General features: G+C 39.6%; 3 protein-coding genes across 7 annotated transcripts in view; 1 reads left to right on the top strand and 2 right to left on the bottom strand.

The window, feature by feature from the left end:
• Positions 1-3926: 3926 nt before the first annotated feature.
• Positions 3927-12951, top strand: hyi (hydroxypyruvate isomerase). 5 transcript variants are annotated; one of them, XM_049588090.1, is made up of 9 exons: positions 3927-4263; positions 4399-4510; positions 7225-7339; positions 9495-9573; positions 10732-10781; positions 10875-10944; positions 11323-11457; positions 11541-11592; positions 12815-12951. In XM_049588090.1, exons 1-9 carry the CDS (start codon positions 4041-4043, stop codon positions 12864-12866), a joined length of 888 nt encoding a protein of 295 aa, XP_049444047.1. In that variant the 5' UTR covers positions 3927-4040; the 3' UTR covers positions 12867-12951. The 5 variants fall into 5 exon arrangements, with proteins under 5 accessions (XP_049444047.1, XP_049444052.1, XP_049444051.1 ...); XM_049588095.1 differs by having other exon boundaries at positions 3928-4263; positions 11541-11595; XM_049588094.1 differs by having other exon boundaries at positions 3929-4263; positions 11541-11625.
• Positions 12952-16235: 3284 nt separating this feature from the next.
• szt2 (SZT2 subunit of KICSTOR complex) overlaps positions 16236-22248 on the bottom strand; it is a 461751-nt gene continuing 455738 nt past the window's right edge. The window contains exons 74-75 of the mRNA XM_049588526.1: positions 18828-18896; positions 16236-18735 (exon numbers count right to left, since the gene is read on the bottom strand). Coding sequence (XP_049444483.1) covers positions 18592-18735; positions 18828-18896 — 213 coding nt within the window. The 3' untranslated portion in view covers positions 16236-18591. The remainder of the gene's footprint in view (positions 18736-18827; positions 18897-22248) is intronic.
• LOC125895902 (dynein light chain 2, cytoplasmic-like) lies at positions 18906-20528 on the bottom strand. The gene has a single exon (XM_049588104.1). It carries the CDS (start codon positions 20383-20385, stop codon positions 19981-19983), a length of 405 nt encoding a protein of 134 aa, XP_049444061.1. The 5' UTR covers positions 20386-20528; the 3' UTR covers positions 18906-19980.

Genomic DNA, 22248 nt, shown 5'->3' with positions numbered 1-22248 from the left:
CACTCCAGAATACTCAAAAGTATACCTACTAATTTGTTGTCTCTTATTAGAGCGCCTGTTCTATACACACATTTCTCAGGAATGATTCCTGCTCTGTGGCTTGGTGGAAAGGTTCTTGAGGATCGTTCATGTAACAATGCTCATATCAGGTCAGTTTTTACTTCTGTTAATAGTCAGCATCCAAACTCATTTAATCGTTGGAGAGTGATGTTTCCTGTTATCAGTAACAATGTCTGGACTGAATTTAATAGATTTTTTGTCCCCAATAAAGTTAAAGAAATACATATTAAAATCTTACATAGATATTATCCCTGTAATGAATTCATTAACTGAATTCATTAACAGATTTAGACCTGATGTATCCCCTTTATGCTCCTTCTGCAAAAAAGAGGTTGAGTCCCTTTCTCATTTGTTTTATAGATGTCCCTATTCTACAAAACCCAAAACCAGTGAAGTTGGCACGTTGTGTAAACCGTAAATAAAAACAGAATACAATGATTTGCAAATCCTTTTCAACCTATATTCAATTGAATACACTGCAAAGACAAGTTACTTAATGTTCGAACAGGTAAACTTTGTAATTTTTTGCAAATATTAGCTCATTTGGAATTTGATGCCTGCAGCATGTTTCAAAAAAGCTGGCACAAGTGGCAAAAAAGACTGAGAAAGTTGAGGAATGCTCATCAAACACTTATTTGGAACATCCCACAGGTGAACGGGCTAATTGGGAACAGGTGGGTGCCATGATTGGGTACAAAAGCAGCTTCCCTGAAATGCTCAGTCATTCACAAACAAGGATGGGGCGAGGGTCACCACTTAGTGAACAAATGCGTGAGCTGATTGTCGAACAGTTTAAGAACAACATTCCTCAACGAGCTATTGCAAGAAATTTAGGGATTTCATCATCTACGGTCCGTAATATCGTCAAAAGGTTCGGAGAATCTGGAGAAATCACTGCACGTAAGCGACAAGGCCGAAAACCAACATTGAATGCCCGTGACCTTCGATCCCTCAGGTGGTACCGCATCAAAAACCGACATCAGTGTGTAAAGGACATCACCACATGGGCTCAGGAACACTTCAGAAAACCACTGTCAGTAACTACAGTTCGTCGCTACATCTGCAAGTGCAAGTTAAAACTCTACAATGCAAAGCGAAAGCCATTTATCAACAGCACCCAGAAACGCCGCCGGCTTCGCTGGGCCCGAGCTCATCTAAGATGGACTGATGCAAAGTGGAAAAGTGTTCTGTGGTCTGACGAGTCCACATTTCAAATTGTTTTTGGAAACTGTGGACGTTGTGTCCTCTGGACCAAAAAGGAAAAGAACCATCCGGACTGTTACAGGCGCAAAGTTCAAAAGCCAGCATCTGTGATGGTATGGGGTGTATTAGTGCCCAAGGCATGGGCAACTTACACATATGTGAAGGCACCATTAATGCTGAAAGGTACATACAGGTTTTGGAGCAACATATGTTGCCATCCAAGCAACGTCTTTTTCATGGACGCCCCTGCTTATTTCAGCAAGACAATGCCAAGCCACATTCTGCACGTGTTACAACAGCATGGCTCCATAGTAAAAGAGTGCGGGTACTAGACTGGCCTGCCTGTAGTCCAGACCTGTCTCCCATTGAAAATGTGTGTGGCGCATTATGAAGCGTAAAATACGACAATGGAGACCCCGGACTGTTGAACAACTTAAGCTGTACATCAAGCAAGAATGGGAAAGAGTTCCACCTGAAAAGCTTCAAAAATTGGTCTCCTCAGTTCCCAAACGTTTACTGAGTGTCGTTAAAAGGAAAGGCGATGTAACACAGTGGTAAAAAGGCCCCTGTGCCAACTTTTTTGCAATGTGTTGCTGCCTTTAAATTCTAAGTTAATGATTATTTGCAAAAAAAAAAATAAAGTTTCTCAGTTTGAACATTAAACATCTTGTCTTTGCAGTGTATTCAATTGAATATAAGTTGAAAAGGATTTGCAAATCATTGTATTCTGTTTTTATCTACGATTTACATAACGTGCCAACTTCACTGGTTTTGGGTTTTGTACTTACTTTTGGACTCAAATGTCTTTATTGATTTGGGAATCTCATAAAATTTTGATCACTATTACTGAAAGTATGGTCTTATTCTTAAATGTTGAATGTAACAATGAGGAGGTTAATAATGTAATAAAATTGCTGTGTCTGTTGGGTAAATATCACATCCATAAAGCTAGATTTCTCCAGGCTGTGCCAAAAGAAACTTTGTTTTATGTGGAACTTAAATCTTTTTATGACTCTGTATGTAAAATATGTAAAAACAAGAAAGCTTTCAAGACATCCGGTATTATGGAAAATATTATGGTCCATGTTACTAGATAAAATCTCCTGTTTTTTTTTTCCATCTTTTCTTTTTCTTCTCTTTTCTCCATTTTTGCATATATATTTATTTATTTTCTGTTTCTTTTTTGATTAAATTTGTCTTTATGCAGCCTGATACACTGTATTTTTTTTTTTATTGTATTTATTTTTTGTAAGGCTCTGCTGTTTGTCACATACTCCCTGTACTTCACTGTTGTCAATGTTTTGTATGAGTTCATAGTTGTATAATGTCATGTTTATCTTCATGTTTATCTGTATAATGGCTTTAATATGATAAATAAAGTCTGTAAAAAAAAAAAAAAAAAAAAAAAATTCAAATAAGACAGATAAAGGGGGCGGGTATTTATACGTCATGGCCTCAAGCTGAAAAAGACTTCCTGTTAGGAACCTCTCGACCATCCTAGCTCGTAGCTGCTTAAAGCTTGCTGCTAGCTCCTATCGCTAGCTCCTCGCTGCACAAATAACAGACTTGGGACGGCCTAGAAGATGGCGGACCTCGAACGACTTCCGGTTCAAGCGAGCTAGCAGTAGCACTATAAGAGACTTGGGACGCACCCATAGACGCCACATCGAGCGCTGAGCCGTACGTCAACGTCGCCGCCATATTGGATGTGGCAAGGCTGCGCTGTGAACTAATAGGCTGCAAGTGAATGGACTTAATTTCATAAAGCGCCTTTCTACAAAGAAATGTACGTTAATGCCTCTCGTTTATTCATTCACACACACACTAATATACTTGGGAAACAGTTAGGCACCAAAAACAATGTATTTGATCTTCTCAGATGGCTAAGATAAGAACTTTATTGATCCCACACAGGAGTAATTCACCTTACATCAGCTATAGAAAACAAGGTAGTGCCGGAAAACAATACACAGTATGTATATATATATATATATATATATATATATATATATATATATATAATACACACACACACACGTGTACTGCAGCGACCCTGCAGTAAATATTCTGTTATAATGTCAGTGTTCTGTGAGATAATGGCATGTTTGGGATTGAATGAGTATAGGTAGGGGGGCGGGGTGCGAGGTGCGAGTGTGACGGGAATGAGGGCACTTTGTGAGGGGGCTGGTGTGTGTAGGAACGAGCTGGAGGAGAGAGCAGGAGTGCACAGTTGGAGTTACAGCTAAGTTCTTGTATGTTGGTTGTTTTGGCGTGGTTACGGCCAACAGTAACCTGTACTGTTCAGTAATTAACGGTGGTTTGCCGAATAACTGTGTCATCCTTTACACACGCACAGTATATATACTGTGTATTGTTTTTCGGCACTACCTTGTTCTCTATAGCTGATGTAAGGTGAATTGTTCCTGTGTGAGATCAATAAAGTTCTTATCTTAGCCATCTGAGAAGACCGAAATTCATTGTTTTTGTATATTAGTATATTAGTTTAGTATATTTGTGTGTGTGTGTGTGTGTGTGTGTGTGTGTGTGTGTGTGTGTGTGTGTGTGAATGAATAAACGAGAGGCATTAACGCAGGCCTACATGTCTTTGTAGAAAGGCGCTTTATGAAATCAAGTCAATTCACTTGTATTTGTTTACAGCGCAGCCTTGCCACATCCAACATGGCGGCGACGTTGACGTATCGCAGCAGCGGGTAAACCCACTCGATGCGGCGTCTACGTATATATGTCTATGGGCAAGGCAAGCGCACGTAAGAATAATGAGAAGGACTCTGAACGTAGGGTCATTGCCCTGGCTGAAAACTCAGGATGGCTCCACTGAAGTTGTGTGCGAATATTTCGTGGCTGTTCACGGAGCTCCCAGACTTCAGTCAGAGAATATACGCGGCTGCCTCGGCTGGCTTTCAGGCGGTGGAGGCAGCCTGGCTCTACGACTCAGACCTGCAGGAGCTTCAGAGAGCCAGAGAGGCTACAGGAGTGGAGGTAGTCCTCATCAACACCCCGCCTGGTAACATTACACAGCACACACACCGAGCTTCAGTCAGCAGCCGTTCACTTCAACCACTGAAATGCTTAGCAATGTTCAGAGGATGATGATAAGGTAAATGTGTGTTGCAGGAAATATTAAGAAGGGTGAACTTGGTCTCGGAGCAGTTCCAGGCAGAGAGGCAGAGTTCAGACAGGGTCTGGATCAGGCTCTGAAGTATGCCAGAGCTTTGAACTGTACAAGGTGAGGCATGGCCGAGTGAAGGCAACTTTAATATATTGGCCGTGGTTCTTAACACTGGACTGTTTTAATTATTGAAGTAGCCTGTTTAGTATCACAGAGACTTGTGGTCAGCGCGATGTGAGGATTCTTAAAATAACATCTGTACGGATTGTTGTTGTCTTTTTTTCCCTCTGAAAATGTGAACCTTATTGTCAAACACAATTTATTTAGTCTCTGTAGTTGAAAGGACAGGTCTGCCCTGCAGCACCAAACTGAGATTATGCTGATTTACATGAGAATTCATGTAGACTAGAGGTTGAACCATGAACAGAAATTACATATCACCTGTAAATCATTTTAATAAATTAATCTATCATAATGAAAACAATTGGAGACTGAGAACAAACATATATAAGTTGGATAATATTTTAATAAACTGACATCATATCAGACAGGATGTAAATGTTTCTGTGACTTGTATGGACTGAAGGCTGCTGGAAACTGTCCCACTTGACCGCAGCTTTTTGTCACCACCCCTGCTGTAGCCGCCTGATCTGTGAGGCGCGGTTCACATAGGCGTTTCTAGCCCATTTTTGGGGGTGCTGAAGCACCCCTAAATTGAATCCCTGCACCCCTAAAATTTGAGAGATTTAAAAAATTTTTTTTTTTTTACTGTATGTCCCTTGTTAACAAGCGAGAAAAGTGTCAAAACCATACAGTACTTGGATGCAACGTAATATTTTAACAACAAAAATACAGCAGCAGCATTTTTGGTATTTTTGGTACTCACTATAGGGGGCTGGTTTACTCCAGAAACATACATACTGTTTATGTGTATGTTGAGGAGTTGCTGTATCAGAATGAGTTATCCTCCCCCAGAAATTAGGGTTACGATATGTTTCTTTTATGATTCCAATCCATTCCTCTTTTGCTGTGGCTCAGCATTTAAATAACCTTTATCAGATTTGATGGTTTAGTCACAGACTTTCCCAAAAAGTGTTGTGCTTTTCTTTCACAAATGTGGGAATGAAATTGAGTTAAAATGTACAAAACAGTGAAATTTATCTTGCTCAGCACCCCTAAACCTCTGCTGTGAAAAAGGCCTGTTATCTCAAGTGGAACTCAGTCTTGTATAATAGTGGTAGTGGTAATGCAGTAGGGGGTCCCTGTTCTGTCCCGCTCTCAGTCCCCAAGAAGTGCGCTGGGATCCGAGGCCAATTTTTGTTGTGTCCAAAGATTCCTGGTCTGCCAGATGATGCCACAGGGTCCAAAAAGACTTTTCCCCCTAGACACATATATTGTGAAAGAGATCATTTACATCTGTAAATCAGTGGATACATTTTTTTGAGCTTCGAAACCACCCTGTATTGACTCATACCACTATCAGGATTTGATCCATTTGGAAAGTCTAGAAGATCTGCAAGATTAATTCATTTTATCCCAATTCAGGTAATTTTATTACACAAAACAAAGCTTTTTTGGCTTCCTGTGCCACTTAGCAACATTAATAGGAATGAAAAGGGCCCCACCTCCAGGTCTCTCCATGGCCTGCAACCAATTTGACTCAAAAGCATTGATAGATAGATAGATAGATAGATAAAGACATGTTAAGCTTACTCCAAGCTTTACTCCAAAGAAAATTATCACTTTCATGTATTTTCATTATGATTCACTTGTTAGCTGATTTTACTTACCTGAAATGAAATGTGTACCGCAGATGCAGTGGTCTGATCTCAGTGTACACTTCTTTCCATTCAGAGCACTTATTCACCTGTACAGACATTTAGTATCGGGTGTATTCAGCTTTTTTTCCTGCTACTTTGAGTAACATTGACTTTTCCAGTGATTCTGATGAAATATAACTATTTCAAGCTTAGATTTGATTGTGTTGCTTAATGGAAGCCTTCGTCACACACAATGTGTTCAAAGACCGTCGGACATGTAACAATTCAATTTATTTATTTTATTTGAAGCACAAATATCAAGGAAAAATGACCAAATCAACATAATGTGCAGGCCTACAAATTCAGGCAGGCAAAATGCTCTGCTGCTGCAATGCTCCTGGTGTGGTATGACACTGTGGGGCAGCCAGAACTATCTGGACCATGGAGAGCTGCACCCAGTGGAATTGCCCCTCCCAGCCTTTACAGTCAAGGAAGCAGTGAAGATAACAAAAAATGGTGATGCATTCATGGTGCCTAACTTCAGTGAAGCATAACATATTGGGTATTAAATTACTGGTAAATCTACATCTGGTTCAAAATGAGAACAAACTTTATTATGATGTCAGTTTTTAAACCGTGATGAATGCCAAAACTGTGTCCTGCAACAGACTAGGTGAGGCTTGTTGTTTTTAGCCGAGACAGTTTATGGAAACCACACATGAAAAAGAGGACTGTGGGAAACTGAGTCCACAGGTTACAGGAAATGCCTTTTAAGTTGCACAACTGAAAAAATTGTCTGGAATCAAGCAGTCCCAACAATCAAGAGAAATGGAAGGCACCTGAGCTTAATTTCAGCCAGCAGGAGACCAATATGGAGAAAAATAGTATGGTAAAATAATAAAGCAGAGTAATGCACCTTAAATGAAAATATGTTCAGGGTCTTCTGTTGTGTTTTGTGATGAGGAAACAGTCTTTATGCAAAAGCCTGTATAGTTACAAAATGATATAAAGCAGGATTTTAATTTTTCAGATTTGCATATGTGTATGAAGTATTTGCCATGAATTTCTCAGGATCCACCTGATGGCAGGGAGGGTTCCTGGGGACTCACACAGAACAGTGGTTGCCAAGGAGATGGAATCCATCTTTGTGCAGAATCTAAACTATGCTGCTGATATCCTATCAAAGGTTGGTGCCCTTCTCTGTCCAACATTACAACTCCTGGCAGTATGAATGTGGTGAAACTGGATTTCTACAGAAATTTAGTGGGATACTGCAAAGACAAAGGAGTATGGAAGATTAAAACAAGTGGAAGATATTAAATATGATTCAACTGATATTTACAGGAATTTGATATGCTACAGGAGATACTATACAATACACCCCGAGAATGAGAAATGTAAGTCTTAGAGGAAAAAACATTCATGAGTACCCATTACTAATTTGTGATTTTGATTACATTAGTCATGCACATGAATGAACTGACCACAATGTTAAACAGTATTGTAATATTTGAAAAAATTATAAAGTTGCTAAAGAGGCAACAGATAGGATTCGTTTTTTTTTTGTTTTTTTTTAGCTTGGTGCCACCTAGCGTCAGCGGTGTTGCTCGCACTGTCGCAATGACCAAATTGACCGTGGGGATCAGAGATAATCAATAAAATGTAGGCTGTAAAGCCGCCGGTATACCTCTATGTATATGTAGAATGAGAAGGTGTGTGGACACTCTACTAAATAAATGAGTCAAGAGACCAAGCAACAATCATCAGATTTATCTGAAGAAAAAACAAATAGTAATGCAAATAATTATACCAGAATGCACAGTACCAGTACAAACAACTCAGTAAATTATACCAATATGTACAGTATCAGTACAAACAACAGTAGACACGTAAGGGATCATGTATAGTGAGCCAGTGACTGTTGAAAAATAACTCCCAACAAGGGAATGGACGCGCAGCAGAGTTATTTTTCAACTGTCACTGGCTCACTATACATTGGCTTACTACTAAAACATTTAAATGTTACAACTGGCATCAATATTATTAAATTGCTGGCACAGTGTATTGACAGAGGAGAGGCATTCACCAGACAAATGGGAGTGGAGAGGATTTTACTCCACCTCTCCCGGTCGGAGATGCTGGGTGCCCAGTAGCTGCGAAGGCTGCCCTCACATTTATGGCCAGTGACCGACATGATCTCCCTGCTCTCCAGGCCAGCTTGGGAGAGCTGTGTGGACTAACGTTAACTGATTTTGATGCACCTCAGTCTAAGGCCTTTGCAATGAAAAGTCCAGTGTTCACTTAGCTGGGTGTAACTTAGCTGGGTGATATCCGTCGATAGCTGCCTCCATGAGAGGAGAACAGAAGGAAGGGAGGGGGGTATCTCTGTCTGAGGGCTGCCGTAGAGTGGCATCGAGGATGTCAGCCGACCAACACTCGCTACCTGGTCCCTGGTTGCGGCGATTTGCAATGCTGGCCCGCTAGGAGTTAACTAGCAGCCAGTACAGTACAGTCCTCTCTTGTCTAGCTAACATTTAGCCGTGTTACTGATCCATTCGAAAGAAAGCTAGCTGGACATCGGTTTTGAAGCCTCTTTGGTCACGGAGCTCCCTCCATCTCTTGAACACCTGACTGAGGTTTACTGTTGTTTTTCCTCTTCTTTTATCACTCTCCTTTTTGCTCTTCTTTGCCTCCTCAGACAGAGGAGCTCGTTTTCTTTCGCTAGGTAGTTTTTCACTTGTTTCCAAACTTTGTCCGTCTGCCATTGTGTTTGTGACTCAACTATCACATGCCCAACTCCTCATAAGGACCAGCTCCAGTCCCTGATTGGCTGACCAACCAGTTTCGCAATACATAACGCGTTTCCTGCCGTAAAGCAGAGTCTTTGCATGAAATTTTGCCCCTGGTGGCAGAAGCTTATTACAAAGATTGCAAAGCCACTAAGTAACCTATGTAAACGCTGATAGTCTGATTTTACTGTGGCCACTACCCTGTGCAACCCACATTATTTTCATAATGATATATTTAGGAAAAGATGCTATCGGTTGCCTCTTTAAATCTGCAAAATCTGAAATGTAACCACATAACTGTCCAAAACCATAACAAAGCTTGTTACATAATTAGTAAGCATTACAAAACATGCCAGTGTTAGCGTAACAGTGTGTTGATGTCACATCACAATCCTGTTAGGATGCATTTCTCTGCAGTGCAGTGTTACAGTACATGGATATTGTAGTATTCATTTAGTTGTTGCACTGCTTAATGTGTCTGACAGTGTTTAAAGTTAAACATCACATCACCCTCAAAAAATTGTGTCAGGCTACTGTCACTGTTTCTCACAGGAAGGAATCACTGGTTTGATTGAACCAATCAACACAAGGATTACAGATCCCAGGTATTTTCTGGACTCCCCTCATCAGGGTAAGACCACTGGTGCATTCGAATACCCACACCACTATACTATTTAGTATGGGAAAAAAAAGATTCAGTATGTACCAATACATAGTATGTCAAATGCAGTGTGCCAAAAATAACAGGATGTTCTACTACATCCGGATGAATTTTGCAGTATGCAAGCAAGCATGCTTTGCTGGTTTTTCTGACCCACAGTCCTCTGCACAGCAGAAGATACATCACGTCGACTGAGCCATAGACAGATGACAGCTTGACAGAAGCTCACATCCCAGCTACATCAGCTAATCTCAAGCAGCCCAATCAACTGTTAGAACAGCATTTTTTTAACTGAATGCAACTCGTAAAAAAAACCCCACTTGCTGCATTTTTTTTATTGTTGCCAGACAACCACCCCATCATCTCCTTACCCTAAACCTAAACTTCCATTCATTCATTCAGTATATTCTAAGTCCACAAATATGTATGTATGTATGTATGTATGTATGTATGTATGTGGCTGGCTACCGGTTGCAAAGTGGAGCAACCATCGGTCACCATCACCTTCTCTACATGCATGACATCAAGTTGCTTGCTTGTAATGAGCGACACATCGACTCATTGATCCTCCTCACCAGGATCTACAGTGATGACATCGGAATGTCATTCGGACTATATAGGTGTGGTCAGATGGTGTCAAAGAGAGGGAAGATGATCAGAACCGAGGGGGTTGAACTACCAGAAAGCAGCATTGCAGATGTTCAGGATAGCTACAAATACCTAGGGGTCCTGCAGGCAAATGGGAACCATGAGGAAGTCGCAAGAAAGTCAGCCACAGCCAAGTACCTACACAGAGTAAGGCAGGTCCTGAATAGTCAGCTAAATGTAAAGAACAAGGTCCGAGCCAGTCTGAGTGGATTTTTTTTTTTTAAATATATATGAACAGTTGTCTATGTGAGATTTTTTTCTGAGTCTGAAACCAGATAACTGCAAAAATTTTGATGCATTGAGCGCTCTCTGAATCATACACAAATTTTTAAGTGCTTAGAGATTCCCACCCCTGAGTGTGTGTGTTTGTGTCTTATTTCTCCCACTTCTCTTGGGGAAAACACACCTCCTGTCTGGCATACATGTCTGTCTGCCTGCCGTGACTTTTATTTTGGCTCATTCTAATTTTTGTGTCTGCAGCTGCCGCAATACTAGAGAAGGTTGGAAAGCCAAATATAAAGCTGCAAATGGTGGGTGCTCTGGAAATTTATCTGAACTTGAAAAGAAAAGAACAAAAATATATGATGAAAATCTTGACTTAACAGATGTCTGAACTGTTTCAGGATGTCTTTCATTGGCAAATAATGGATGGAAACCTGACACAAAACATACACAAGTATTTTCCCATAATTGGTGAGTAAGATATCAGATAAAATCATTAATACAAATACAAATATTTAATGTCCATTCACAAATAAATACAACAGAATAGCAGTCTAATGATAATACAGTGTTAGACTGGAAACGTGCCCCCTTACTTTGATTTTTGATGGGATTTTTGAATCCAGCCCTCAGTGGGTTGATGATTTTAGTTTTCATTGACCTTGGTTATGTCATTTTGTTCTCAACAAATTACACAGTGTACATCAATTAAGATTTTCAGCTTAAATAATTTGTTCATCAAGATCTTATGTGTGATTTAAGTGTTCCCTTAATGTTTTCGAGCAGTGTATAATGATGTTCATCGGTGTTACTGACCACAGAACATGAGTGTAAGAAGTCTTGTCTCAGGTCATGTTCAGATCGCACAGGTTCCAGGCAGGAATGAGCCTGACAGTGCCGGAGAGCTCAACTACAGCTACCTGTTCAGCATGCTGGAAAACCTTGACTACCAGGGATACATAGGCTGTGAATACAAGCCGCTATGTGAGTGCTATTTTTATTATTTTTGGAAATGGAAAATGAAAATGAAAAAAATCCATCTTTATACTCACCTGTGTCCACTTCAGGCTCCACAAAGGAGGGTCTGGGTTGGATCAAAGATTACTGCACACACAGCAGGTGGTGAGCACAGCTGTCTAGTCACAAAGTTGAGTATGTTTCAACTGTTCTGCTTAAAGGGGAAGTTCCATTTTTTACAACCTGGATCTTATTTCTGGCATTAAATACGGTTGTTTACTCACCCAGATAAGTTTGGTGTCATTTGGAGTACTTCGGAAGATATTTAGATCTGCGAGAGCCGCGTAGATCCATATAGTGGGAATGATCGGGGCACCGACAATGAGGCTCCAAATAACACATTATTTTGTCGCTTGTTGCTTGTCATCATCATCCGGGTCATTTATACATATACATTTACATATATATATATACACACACACATATATATATATATATATATATATATATATATATATATATATAGTGTATATATATGTATATATATATATATATATATGTATATATATATGTATATATATATATATATATATGTATATATATATATGTATATATATATGTATGTATATATATATATATATATATATATATATATATATATATATATATGTATGTATATATATATATCTATATATGTATATATATATGTGTATGTATATATATATATATATATATATATATATATATGTATATATGTATATATATATATATATATATGTATATATGTATATATGTGTATATATATATATATATATATATATATATATATATATATCTATATATGTCTATCTGTGTATATATATATATCTATATATATATGTATATATATATATATATGCATATATATATGTATGTATATATATATATATATATATATATATATGCATATATATATATGTATGTATATATATATATGTGTATATATATATATGTATATATGTATATATGTGTATATATATATATATATATATATATATATATATATATGTATATATGTATATGTGTGTATATATATATATGTATATATATATGTATATATATATATATATATATATATGTAAATACATACATACATACATACATACATACATACACACACACACACACACACACACACACACACACACACACAGTTGGAATCATTTACTGACAGCTTGGTCCCCCCCCAGTTCAAAAATCCCATCTGCGCCCCTGATTTAATACCAGAAATAAGGTCCATAAGGTTTACAGATTGTAAAAATCGCAACGTTCCCTCAATACTACATTACAACTTCTGCTGAAGTTACACAGAGTAATTTTTTTTTATTCTTTTTCCTTTGAACAGATTCCAGTGGCCAATCACACCCATGCAATTTAAATCCAAGTATGTGCTATGATGTAGGGACCTGTCATACTGAATATTTCAGTGTTTAAATGACAAATTCCAATCTAAATGCCATGATTAAATGACCAGTGATCCTATTAGTCATTTATTTCTTTCACTTATACTATCCCCAACTAACATTCAATTGGTACATTTTTACTGTCTGTATACCTGAAGCCCAGAAGGCAGCAAGATTGTCCAGTATAACTGCCTTTTAACGTGAAAGAGAACACTGGCTGAGGCCGACATAAAGGGCATTACAGTAATCTAATCGTGAACTGATGAATGCATGAATTGCCTTCTCAAGGTCCTGCTGACTGAGAAAAGGCTTCACTTTGGCCAAGAGATGGCGCTGGAAAAAGCTTGTTCTAACAACAGAACTAATCTGTTTATCGAATTTCAAACAATTGTTAAAATGTTACCCCAAGAAAAGGGGGCTAGAGTGCTACAGTTTGTTGCAATAACATTCGACATAGGTGAAGTGCCAAACAAAATACATTCAGTTTTGCTGTCGTTGAGGTGCAGAAAGTTTCATGCCAGCCACTGCTTTACGTCACTAATACAATCCAGTAACTTATTAAATGCAGTACTTTCATTGGGTTTCATGGGCAAATAAATCTGTAAATCATCTGCATAAAAATGGAAAGACATTGTGTTTTGTTATTATTGATCCCAGAGATAGCAAATACAATGAAAAGAGGATAGAGCCAAGAATAGATCCCTGTGACACCCCACAAGGGAGAGATGCATGTGATGAGTGGAGGTCACCAATCATCACAGAAAAGCTCCTATTTGCCAGGTACGACCTAAACCATTGAAGAGTGGTGCCGCGGATGCCTACATACTGCTCTAGGCAAGATACAAGGACTGCATGGTTGACTGTATCAAAGGACGCTGTGAGGTCCAGCAGTACCAGGATTCCCAGCATCTACAGACAAGGCAATATCATTGTGCACCTTGAACAGTGCTGACTCGGTGCATTGTCAGGATCTAAAACCAGACTGAAATTTATCAAGAACAGAATTTATCTCTAAAAATAACTGTAATTGTATGAAAACAACTTTTTTTTAAGACCTTAGAAAGAAAAGGTAAATGGAAGACAGGTCTAAAATTGGACAGCACAGAGGGGTCAAGATGTTTTGTTTTTTTAGGAGGGGCCTAACCACAGCGTGTTTGAAGGCAGCTGGAACAGACCCTGAACTAAGACAGGAGTTAATAAAAACAAGGAGACTTGACCCAACAGAATGAATGAAATTTGTCAGGAATGATATCTAAGGGACAGTTAGTAGGTTTCACACCATTAACCACCTTAGTGAAAAACGAGAAATTGTCTCAGACCACTCGAAAATGGTAGACGGTGAAGGAGGAGCACACACATCACCAGAAGAGAGAGATATTTTACTAATATTCTGCCTGACAGATGCCACTTTGTCAGTAAAAAAAGAAACAAACTCTTCACAGGTTGCCGTGGAAGCATCAGACAGGACAGTGGGGCATGGCATGGGTTAATGACAGCGTCTATAGTATTAAATAACACCCTTGGATGATGAGAGCTGTTAGCTATGATAGAGGACAGATATTTAAACTTTGCCTCCTTCAGAGCTCTCTGATAAGCAGCCAAACTGTCCCTTAACAAGCCCAAGGAAACATGTAATTTGTCCATCCACCACCACCTGGAGGGAATTTCTTCAAATTTGGCACAAACATCTTCTTGGACTCAAGGATGAACTGACCATACTGTGACACCATAGTATTCTGTATTAAACACTTTTCTGGCCATTATTCAACATCAGCCAGTTATTGGAGAGTCAGTTATTTTTCCCTCTAATTAGAAGAAAAGACAATCCATCTCAAATTCCTACACTGATGTAGGAATTTGAGATGGATTCATCAGTGATGCAAACAGAGGTATGGTGAAAAAAGAGAGAGCCTCTGAACTTTTAGGGGGGTCCGGGGGCATGTTTGACTATTTTAAAGTTAAATACATTAATCTGGTGCACTTCGAGAGCAAATTTAGGAGGCTAGATATATGAAGAACTTCTTGTTTCTGTAAACAATTTTGGCCACAGTAAGCTAAATATCTAAAATATGCATTAACCAAGCTAAAAAGGCCAGAGAATGTCATGAGCAAAAGTCCCCAGTTTGCTTAACAAAGTGACAGTGTTAAAAAGAAAAAAAAAAAAAAGCTATATAGGCTATATGTTAACCGGTCAGTATTAATATTTTATTGTTCCAAGTTTTCTATTTCCATTCTGGTTTTAAAACAGTTTCTAACAAACAGAGAGATGGTTTATAACCACGGTAAACACATATCCTCATGATGATTTTAGCTGCATTTTAATGGTGTAAACTTTATTTTATCCTCAGAGTGACAGCTGACAGTGTGGATGATTTTACACTCTGCAGCTCAGAATAACTTGAGACATCTGATAACTGGAAATAAAAACTAAAGAAATAACCCACATTGTTAATTAGCTCCCGTGATTATAAATGTAACATTTCGATCAGATAGACCTCATCAGTCATTAACTACTTTTACACTCTTTGGTTCGATAGCAGAAACAGTCTGGAATTATTTTAAAGTTCTATTACAGTATGTGATATTAAGAATGATTTCATCCTGTCATCAAACTAAATAGCGAAAAATACTCATAATAATTCTTCAATGTTCCTTAGCCTACTTTTAATATTTGTAAATTATTTCTAGTCTCTACATCTGTTAAATCAGACAAGCTGATGTTCGCAAAATTATTGACAAGGATTTTTTATCTGTTTTATCTGTCTTATTTTATTCTGTTGTAGCCTATGATTACTGTCACTGAAACAGAAGTTTTTTTTACAGATAGACTACCGTTTCATCTCATATGAGGATGAGTTCATGATGATGATGTCACTCCTAATTAACAACTCCGCCTCGTTCACATGAACGCGCTCATTGCTGGAAAACACAGATGACAGACCGAGTTGATAATCAGCTTTGTAGTGCTGGTTATCCTGGATGGGCGCTGTTAGGCTCTCTGAAGCCAACTCACCTAAAGAAAGCCTGGCTATGTCAAACGTGCATCGTAGTACAGGCCGACCGGGGGAGAGCGAGTATCAGAACGGAGACAGTGGAGTGACGGACCGCGGGAGAAAGGCAGGCGAGCAGTGACACGCATCCTGCGACTAGAGTTGCTTGCTTTATCTGCGACAGCTGTTTTATTTTTATCCTCCCCTTCCTCAATGCAGTTCCATCATGTAGCGTGACCAAAAAAAGAAAACTCCCGGGATCTATGCGAATGACACAAGTCATTCAAGCTCCCGTCAAAAAAATGAGAATCGCTGTGTTTGCATCCCTGCTACATATCTTATACTGTTAATGTATAAACGATTAAAAACAGAGTTCATTCTACGGCTTTATTTAGCATTTCACACACTATTAAGTATTCTGTACATACATATTATAGATTATACAGTTAGAGACAGTGCAGGGTTTATATTACAGTCAGAATGGTAAAGGCTAACTTCACATTTTGCATTTTGAGTATCCAGTTTTTCACATTGAGACTGAGTTCTCTGGGCAGTGACAACCCAGCTTCGCGCCACATTTCTTCGTTTTACATCCACAAATTAGCTTAAACGTGGTTTCCTTCCAGTAAAATGTCTAGAAATCTAAGGCTGCGCAGCAGGTCATTAATGAAGGTATTACAGTGGATATCAAGCCTTTATGTCTGTAGTGATGTCACACTTGTATCAGGCTGACTTCATGTCCTCTTTTAAATTTCAGTGTGATTACCAGTGGCACTCATCACCTTGAACATGCTTTGGAAACACTTGGCTCTGATGACATGTGGCATGCTATTATGCAAATCATCACAGTTGATATGACCATTTTCTTACGTATGAAAGGAAATTTCTGTCAAATGTCTCCAAACTGTTTTGGGCATGTTCACTGCGTAACATGAGGAGTGTATTTCAAAATACCTGCTATACAGAGCTGATGGATCAACATCAGTGTCATGTGGTAGGTCTGGGAATAAAAAAAAAACAAACAAAAAAAACAGAGAAAGGCACTTCAGGCTACCAAGTACGGCAGTGGTGTTCAAGTGGGTAACAGGTTTGACACTATTGAAAATCTAACATAAAAGCCATCCCACTCTGCACACTGACATCTCAGCTGTCTCTCTCTCATAAAAACACTGTTGTGGTATGAAGAGTGAGCAAAATGCTATCAGAAGGCACAAGATCCATGATAATACAGACCTATGAATGAAGCTGGGAAGTATGAAAGGTGTACGGTACAGTTTTTTTTGTGTTCAGCGAACTAAAATTACTGTTTTTGTCAATGGAGTCTGGTGGCTTTGATGAGTGCATGGGTGGGAAACTGAAGCCATTATTAGCTTTCCCATCAGGACAGGCTGTCTGATGAAATGATAAAGCAGTGACAATATTCTCAGTATAGCATACACTTAAACTGGTATTGATTTGTTTTTTTTGTTTTTTTTTTAAGTGGCTGAAATTCCGTGTTGGACTCCAGCCCAACTCCGACCCCACCTAAAAAAATCCGAACTAGCTTTTGCCTGGTTGGTTGGTTAGCAGAGGTGGTGGGTGGGTGGAGTCAAGCAGCAGTGTTTTTTTTTTTTTTTTGCTAATCAGTGTGTTGTACAGTGTGCCCCTGAGGACAGTTTGGTCCCCAGATTTTGTTGTAGAGTAAGCGCTCTTGACTTTCACGCAACACTGTGGCATAGTCAGCTGTGGATGTGATGCAGCGGGCAGAGATAATCTTCTCTTTTCTGCTTGGAAGTGGTTAATTTACAGCTCACATACTTATTAATAGTTTCTGGCAATGTTATTGTGGCATATTTCCAAAGCTTTGTTAGCAAATTTAGCTTGTTTACTATATTATGTAAATGCCATTGTCACACTGAACATCCTGCTGAACCTGTTCAAAGTAAAAATTTATATGGTTAAAAAAAAAAAGAAAAAAAGTTAAATATTCACATTTAACAGCCGAATCTGATTGCAATGACATAATTCGGAGCTCATTTGTGAGTTAACCCAATGTGCAAGATTAATAAAAACACTGTGTCTACCCAGCTTATGGTGCAGCTCTGCTAATTTATCTTGAGTCTCTATATTATGCAAGTGTGAATCCATTTCTCTTCTGATGTTAGCAGAAGTGTTCTTTAATTTAGGTGAGGTTCTGTGCCACTGCTATAATACACTGTGGCAAACCAGCTCATACACTGCAGTAAGCTTGGCTCAATAAACTCCACCATGGGCAGTTTTACACATTATTTGCACTCCCTATGTGCACAAAGAAATCTGACACAGTATTGGAGTGAAGCAAACTGCTCCAACACTTGTGATCTGCTTGCTTTTTGACAAATGTACACACAGCTCACCGCTGTAAAGAGTTTATCCACTGTGAGGCAAATCAGGCTAGAGCGATTTTATTTTTATTTAGACTTCTCAACAGGTTTGGGTGTGTTTTGGTTTCTGTCAGATCCATTTAGATCTGAGTGCTTCCTGTGCACTAACGGAGAAATGCATGAACACCATAACATCACTGTCCAGTATGATGCCCCATGGAACAAGGTAGAAGTGATCTGTAGCTGCTGGGAGAGCATACTGTCAAGAGGATTTTCCCCAAATGGACTCATTTAAATCTTGTCCTCTATTGTCTTCTAATGGTACTTCCTTTATCCATATGTCGATGATCACATGAACATGAGTTGAGGTAAATCCAACAATCTGCTTTATAACAGTCCTGTCCAGAGGTTATAGCAGGCAGTGTTGATGACAGACTCCAGGTGATGATACATGGACACCAGCTGGGGAGGAGGGCTGTTGCTTGCCTGTTGCTGCGATGGCAATGGCTCCCGAAACACAACCTTAAGGCTCTATAGGACAAAAATGGAGAAGAAACATTGCTGAGATGTTTGCACAACTATGGTATGAGAATAATATGAATCATATCAGTATATGAGCTCACTGTTTTTCCAGCTTGGGCATCCAGAAAGACCAAAACAAAGCAGTCAGTGAACTTCTGGTTCAGAACAGCCTGAAACAAGATGACAGACACAGATACAGATTTGACAGACATGTAAAAGTAAAGCTGTATGATTACAAGGTTTCATCCTTTACATCGTGACAAAGAAAAGGTCTAATGTTAAAATACTGACAGTAAGTATGAAGAAAGTTTGCAGAGCCTCTGTTGTTTTAAGAAAAAGAAAACTTTAAATGAGGAACTTGGTGGAAGAAATACCTCTGGAGCCAATGTTCCCAACACAGACTCCTTGGGCTCTCCTGGATAATTGAAGCACTGTTAACTGTAAGATTATGACATGACCTCTGACTATACAGTATTATTTACAGGGTAAGTCTGGTGATATTTTATATTTTTCTCACTGTCAAAAAAAATCTTGTGCAGTGCGAAACCAACAGTAAATGTACAACCTCAATTCCAAAAAGTTGGGACGCTGTGTAAAGGTGCTGACACAGCAAACCGACATCAAAGAACTAGCGGCGAGGAAAGCCAACTGTTGGGTCGTCGACGTTGCCTCACGTCGCCTTGTGTCAGTTCAATTCAATCAATTCAATCAATTTTATTTATAAAGCCCAATATCACAATTTGCCTCACAGGGCTTTACAGCATACAACATCCCTCTGTCCTTGGGACCCTCACAGCGGATAAGGAAAAACTCCCCAAAAAACCCCCTGTAACGGGGGAAAAAAACGGTAGAAACCTCCAGGATGGACAGACGTGCAATAGATGTCATACAGAACAAAAAACATATCGACATGAAACAATGTACAAGGCCCGTGCATCAACGCACAGCAAAAACAATACGCAGAAACTATGCATCATGGTGAGTCTGTCAGATGTGAAAATGCTGATTGAGTGCTGGAATGGAGAGTAGTTTGAAATTGGCATTTTCTACAAATGGCACATCACCAGTCCAGGCATGACTAAAGTGCCATTCAGCGATGGTTGTTGTGTTGTAGGTGGCAAACAATAACAGACTGACGAAAGCAGGAAACCAGGAGGTAGGCATGTCTGCACAAAGGTGGTAGCCAATGTACAGCATGGCACAGAAATATTGTGGGCTGAATTTAAAGTAGTTTTGGGAGGGCATGTTTGGATTTCAGCCCGACTTGAAGAGTAGAATGGCCACTTGGCCCAGGTAGAAGTAGATGAAATGCTTCGTCTCATGCGTCACATAGCTGCCAAAGTTCCTCCCGACTATGCAGTGCCATGTGGGGTTGTCAAACTCCTTTTTGACAAAGGCGGCGATATCCTTCTCAGTGTTGTACTTATCCATAGCCTGCATGGCACAGTCCACAGCATCCTGCTGCATCTCTTCAGACATGTCTGCATTCTTTATCACTGCCTTCCTGTCAGTCAGTTTGGCTTTTGGTCGTCTAACAGCTCCGTTGAACAGTTTATTGTAGCACGTTACGGTTACAGTTGCATTTGAACACACTACACGGACTACATCCGACTGCCAAGTAGCACGTACGTTTTGTGCCTGCGTGAGAGAGTGGTACATCCTGTCAGCCCAGGGGTTTCCTATCTGTGCAGCCGAGCACCCCAGCACCTCCACGGACTATCACATCCAGACGGTCCCGGTGTTTCCTCCGCAGGCTCCACTTCACTCAGCTGCCCGATAAACCGGCAGCTTCTTCCTACTTTAACCTGAATAACAAACCAGGGCTCTGTGCTCCGGTTGGATCCAAATGGAGAGCCAGGGCTAGCTCAGAGACTAGCAGTGGCTAACTGGCTGTGGTTTGTTATTCAGGTTAATGTGGGAAGAAGCAGCTGATCTGTCGGGCAGCTGAAGTGAAGCCTGAGGAGGAAGCACCTGTTAGCCCCGGTTTCACTACAGGCAGAGTCACTCGCTACAGGGGCGAGGAAATAAAACCTGAACAGCCAATCAGAGCGATCTCTCTCACCAACAAGCTCTGCTGCCGATTCAACATGCTCAATCGGCTGACGCTGAAGTGCCAACAGTGCAGGACACACCGCAAAAACTAGGCCAACAGACGCTCACCAACGGCCCGACTTTGGTCGACCGTCGGCTTGGTGTGTCAGGGCCTTAAAATGTGAATAAAAACAGAATGCAATGATTTGCAATTTTTTTTTTACCTTCATTCAATTGAATACAATGCAAAGACAAGATACTTAATGTTCAAAATGATAAACTTTATTGTTTTTTGAAAAATATACAGTCATTCTGAGTTTGATGTCTGCAACATGTTACAAAATAGATGGGACAGGAGCAACAAAAGACAGGGGAAGTTGTGGAATGCTCAAAAAACACCTGTTTGGAACATTCCACAGGTAAAGGTTCACTGGTAACAGATCAAAGTATTATTTTCAGATATAAAGGGGCATCCTCGAAAGGCTCAGTTGTCCACAAGCAAGGATGGTCACTTTGTGAAAAACTGTGTGAGCAAACAGTGCAACAGTTAAAGAATGTTTCTCAAAGCACAACTGCAAAGAAATTAGGATTTCACGATCTACAGTCCATAATATCATCAAAAGATTGAGATAATCTCTTTGCATGTTAAGGGCAAGGCTGAAAACCAACACTGAATTGCAAACTTTGAATCCCCAGACAGCACTTAATTAAAAAGCAACATGATTATATAAAAGATATTACTTCATGGGCTCAGGAACACTTTGGAAGAGTTCATCTCTGCATCTACAAATACAAGTTAAGACTCTACCATGCAAAGTGAAAGCCATCTATCAACAACATCCAGAAACAATAATCTGTAATCTGAGATGGACTGACAGAAGTGTGCTGTGGTCTTAAGAGTCCATCATGGAAGTCATGTCCCCCGGACTAAAAAGGTAAAGGACCATCCAGACTGTTACCAGCTCAAAGTTCAAGGCACGATCTGTGATGGTATGGGGGTGTGTTAGTGCCCATGGCATCATGGGAAGCTTGCACATCTGTGAAGGCACCATGAATACTGAAAGGTACATATGGGTTATGGGAGCAACATATGCTGCCATCCAGACAACGTCTTTTTCAGAGATGTCCCTGCTTATTCCAGCAAGACAATGAGACACATTGTGCAGTCCAGACTTGTCTCCCATTGAAAATGTGTGGCACATTGTGAAGCACAAATAATGATAACAGAGACCCTGCACTGTTGAGCAACTGGAGTTGTATATCAAGTAAGAATGGAAAAGAATTTTACTTTTAAAACTTCAGCAGCTAGTGTTCTCAGTTCCCAAACACTAACTGAGTGTTGTTAAGCGAAAAGGTGATGTCACACAGCGGTAAACATGCTCCTGTCCCAACTTTTTCGGAACAAGAGTATATTCATAAAAAAATTGTTCATCAGTGTGGACATTAATGATCTTGTCTCTGAAGTTTATTAAATTCAATATAGGTCAAAAA

Source organism: Epinephelus fuscoguttatus, linkage group LG10 (assembly GCF_011397635.1).
Source record: "Epinephelus fuscoguttatus linkage group LG10, E.fuscoguttatus.final_Chr_v1".
Classification (NCBI taxonomy): Eukaryota; Metazoa; Chordata; class Actinopteri; order Perciformes; family Serranidae; genus Epinephelus; species Epinephelus fuscoguttatus.
This window is presented reverse-complemented; position numbering and strand designations above follow the sequence as displayed.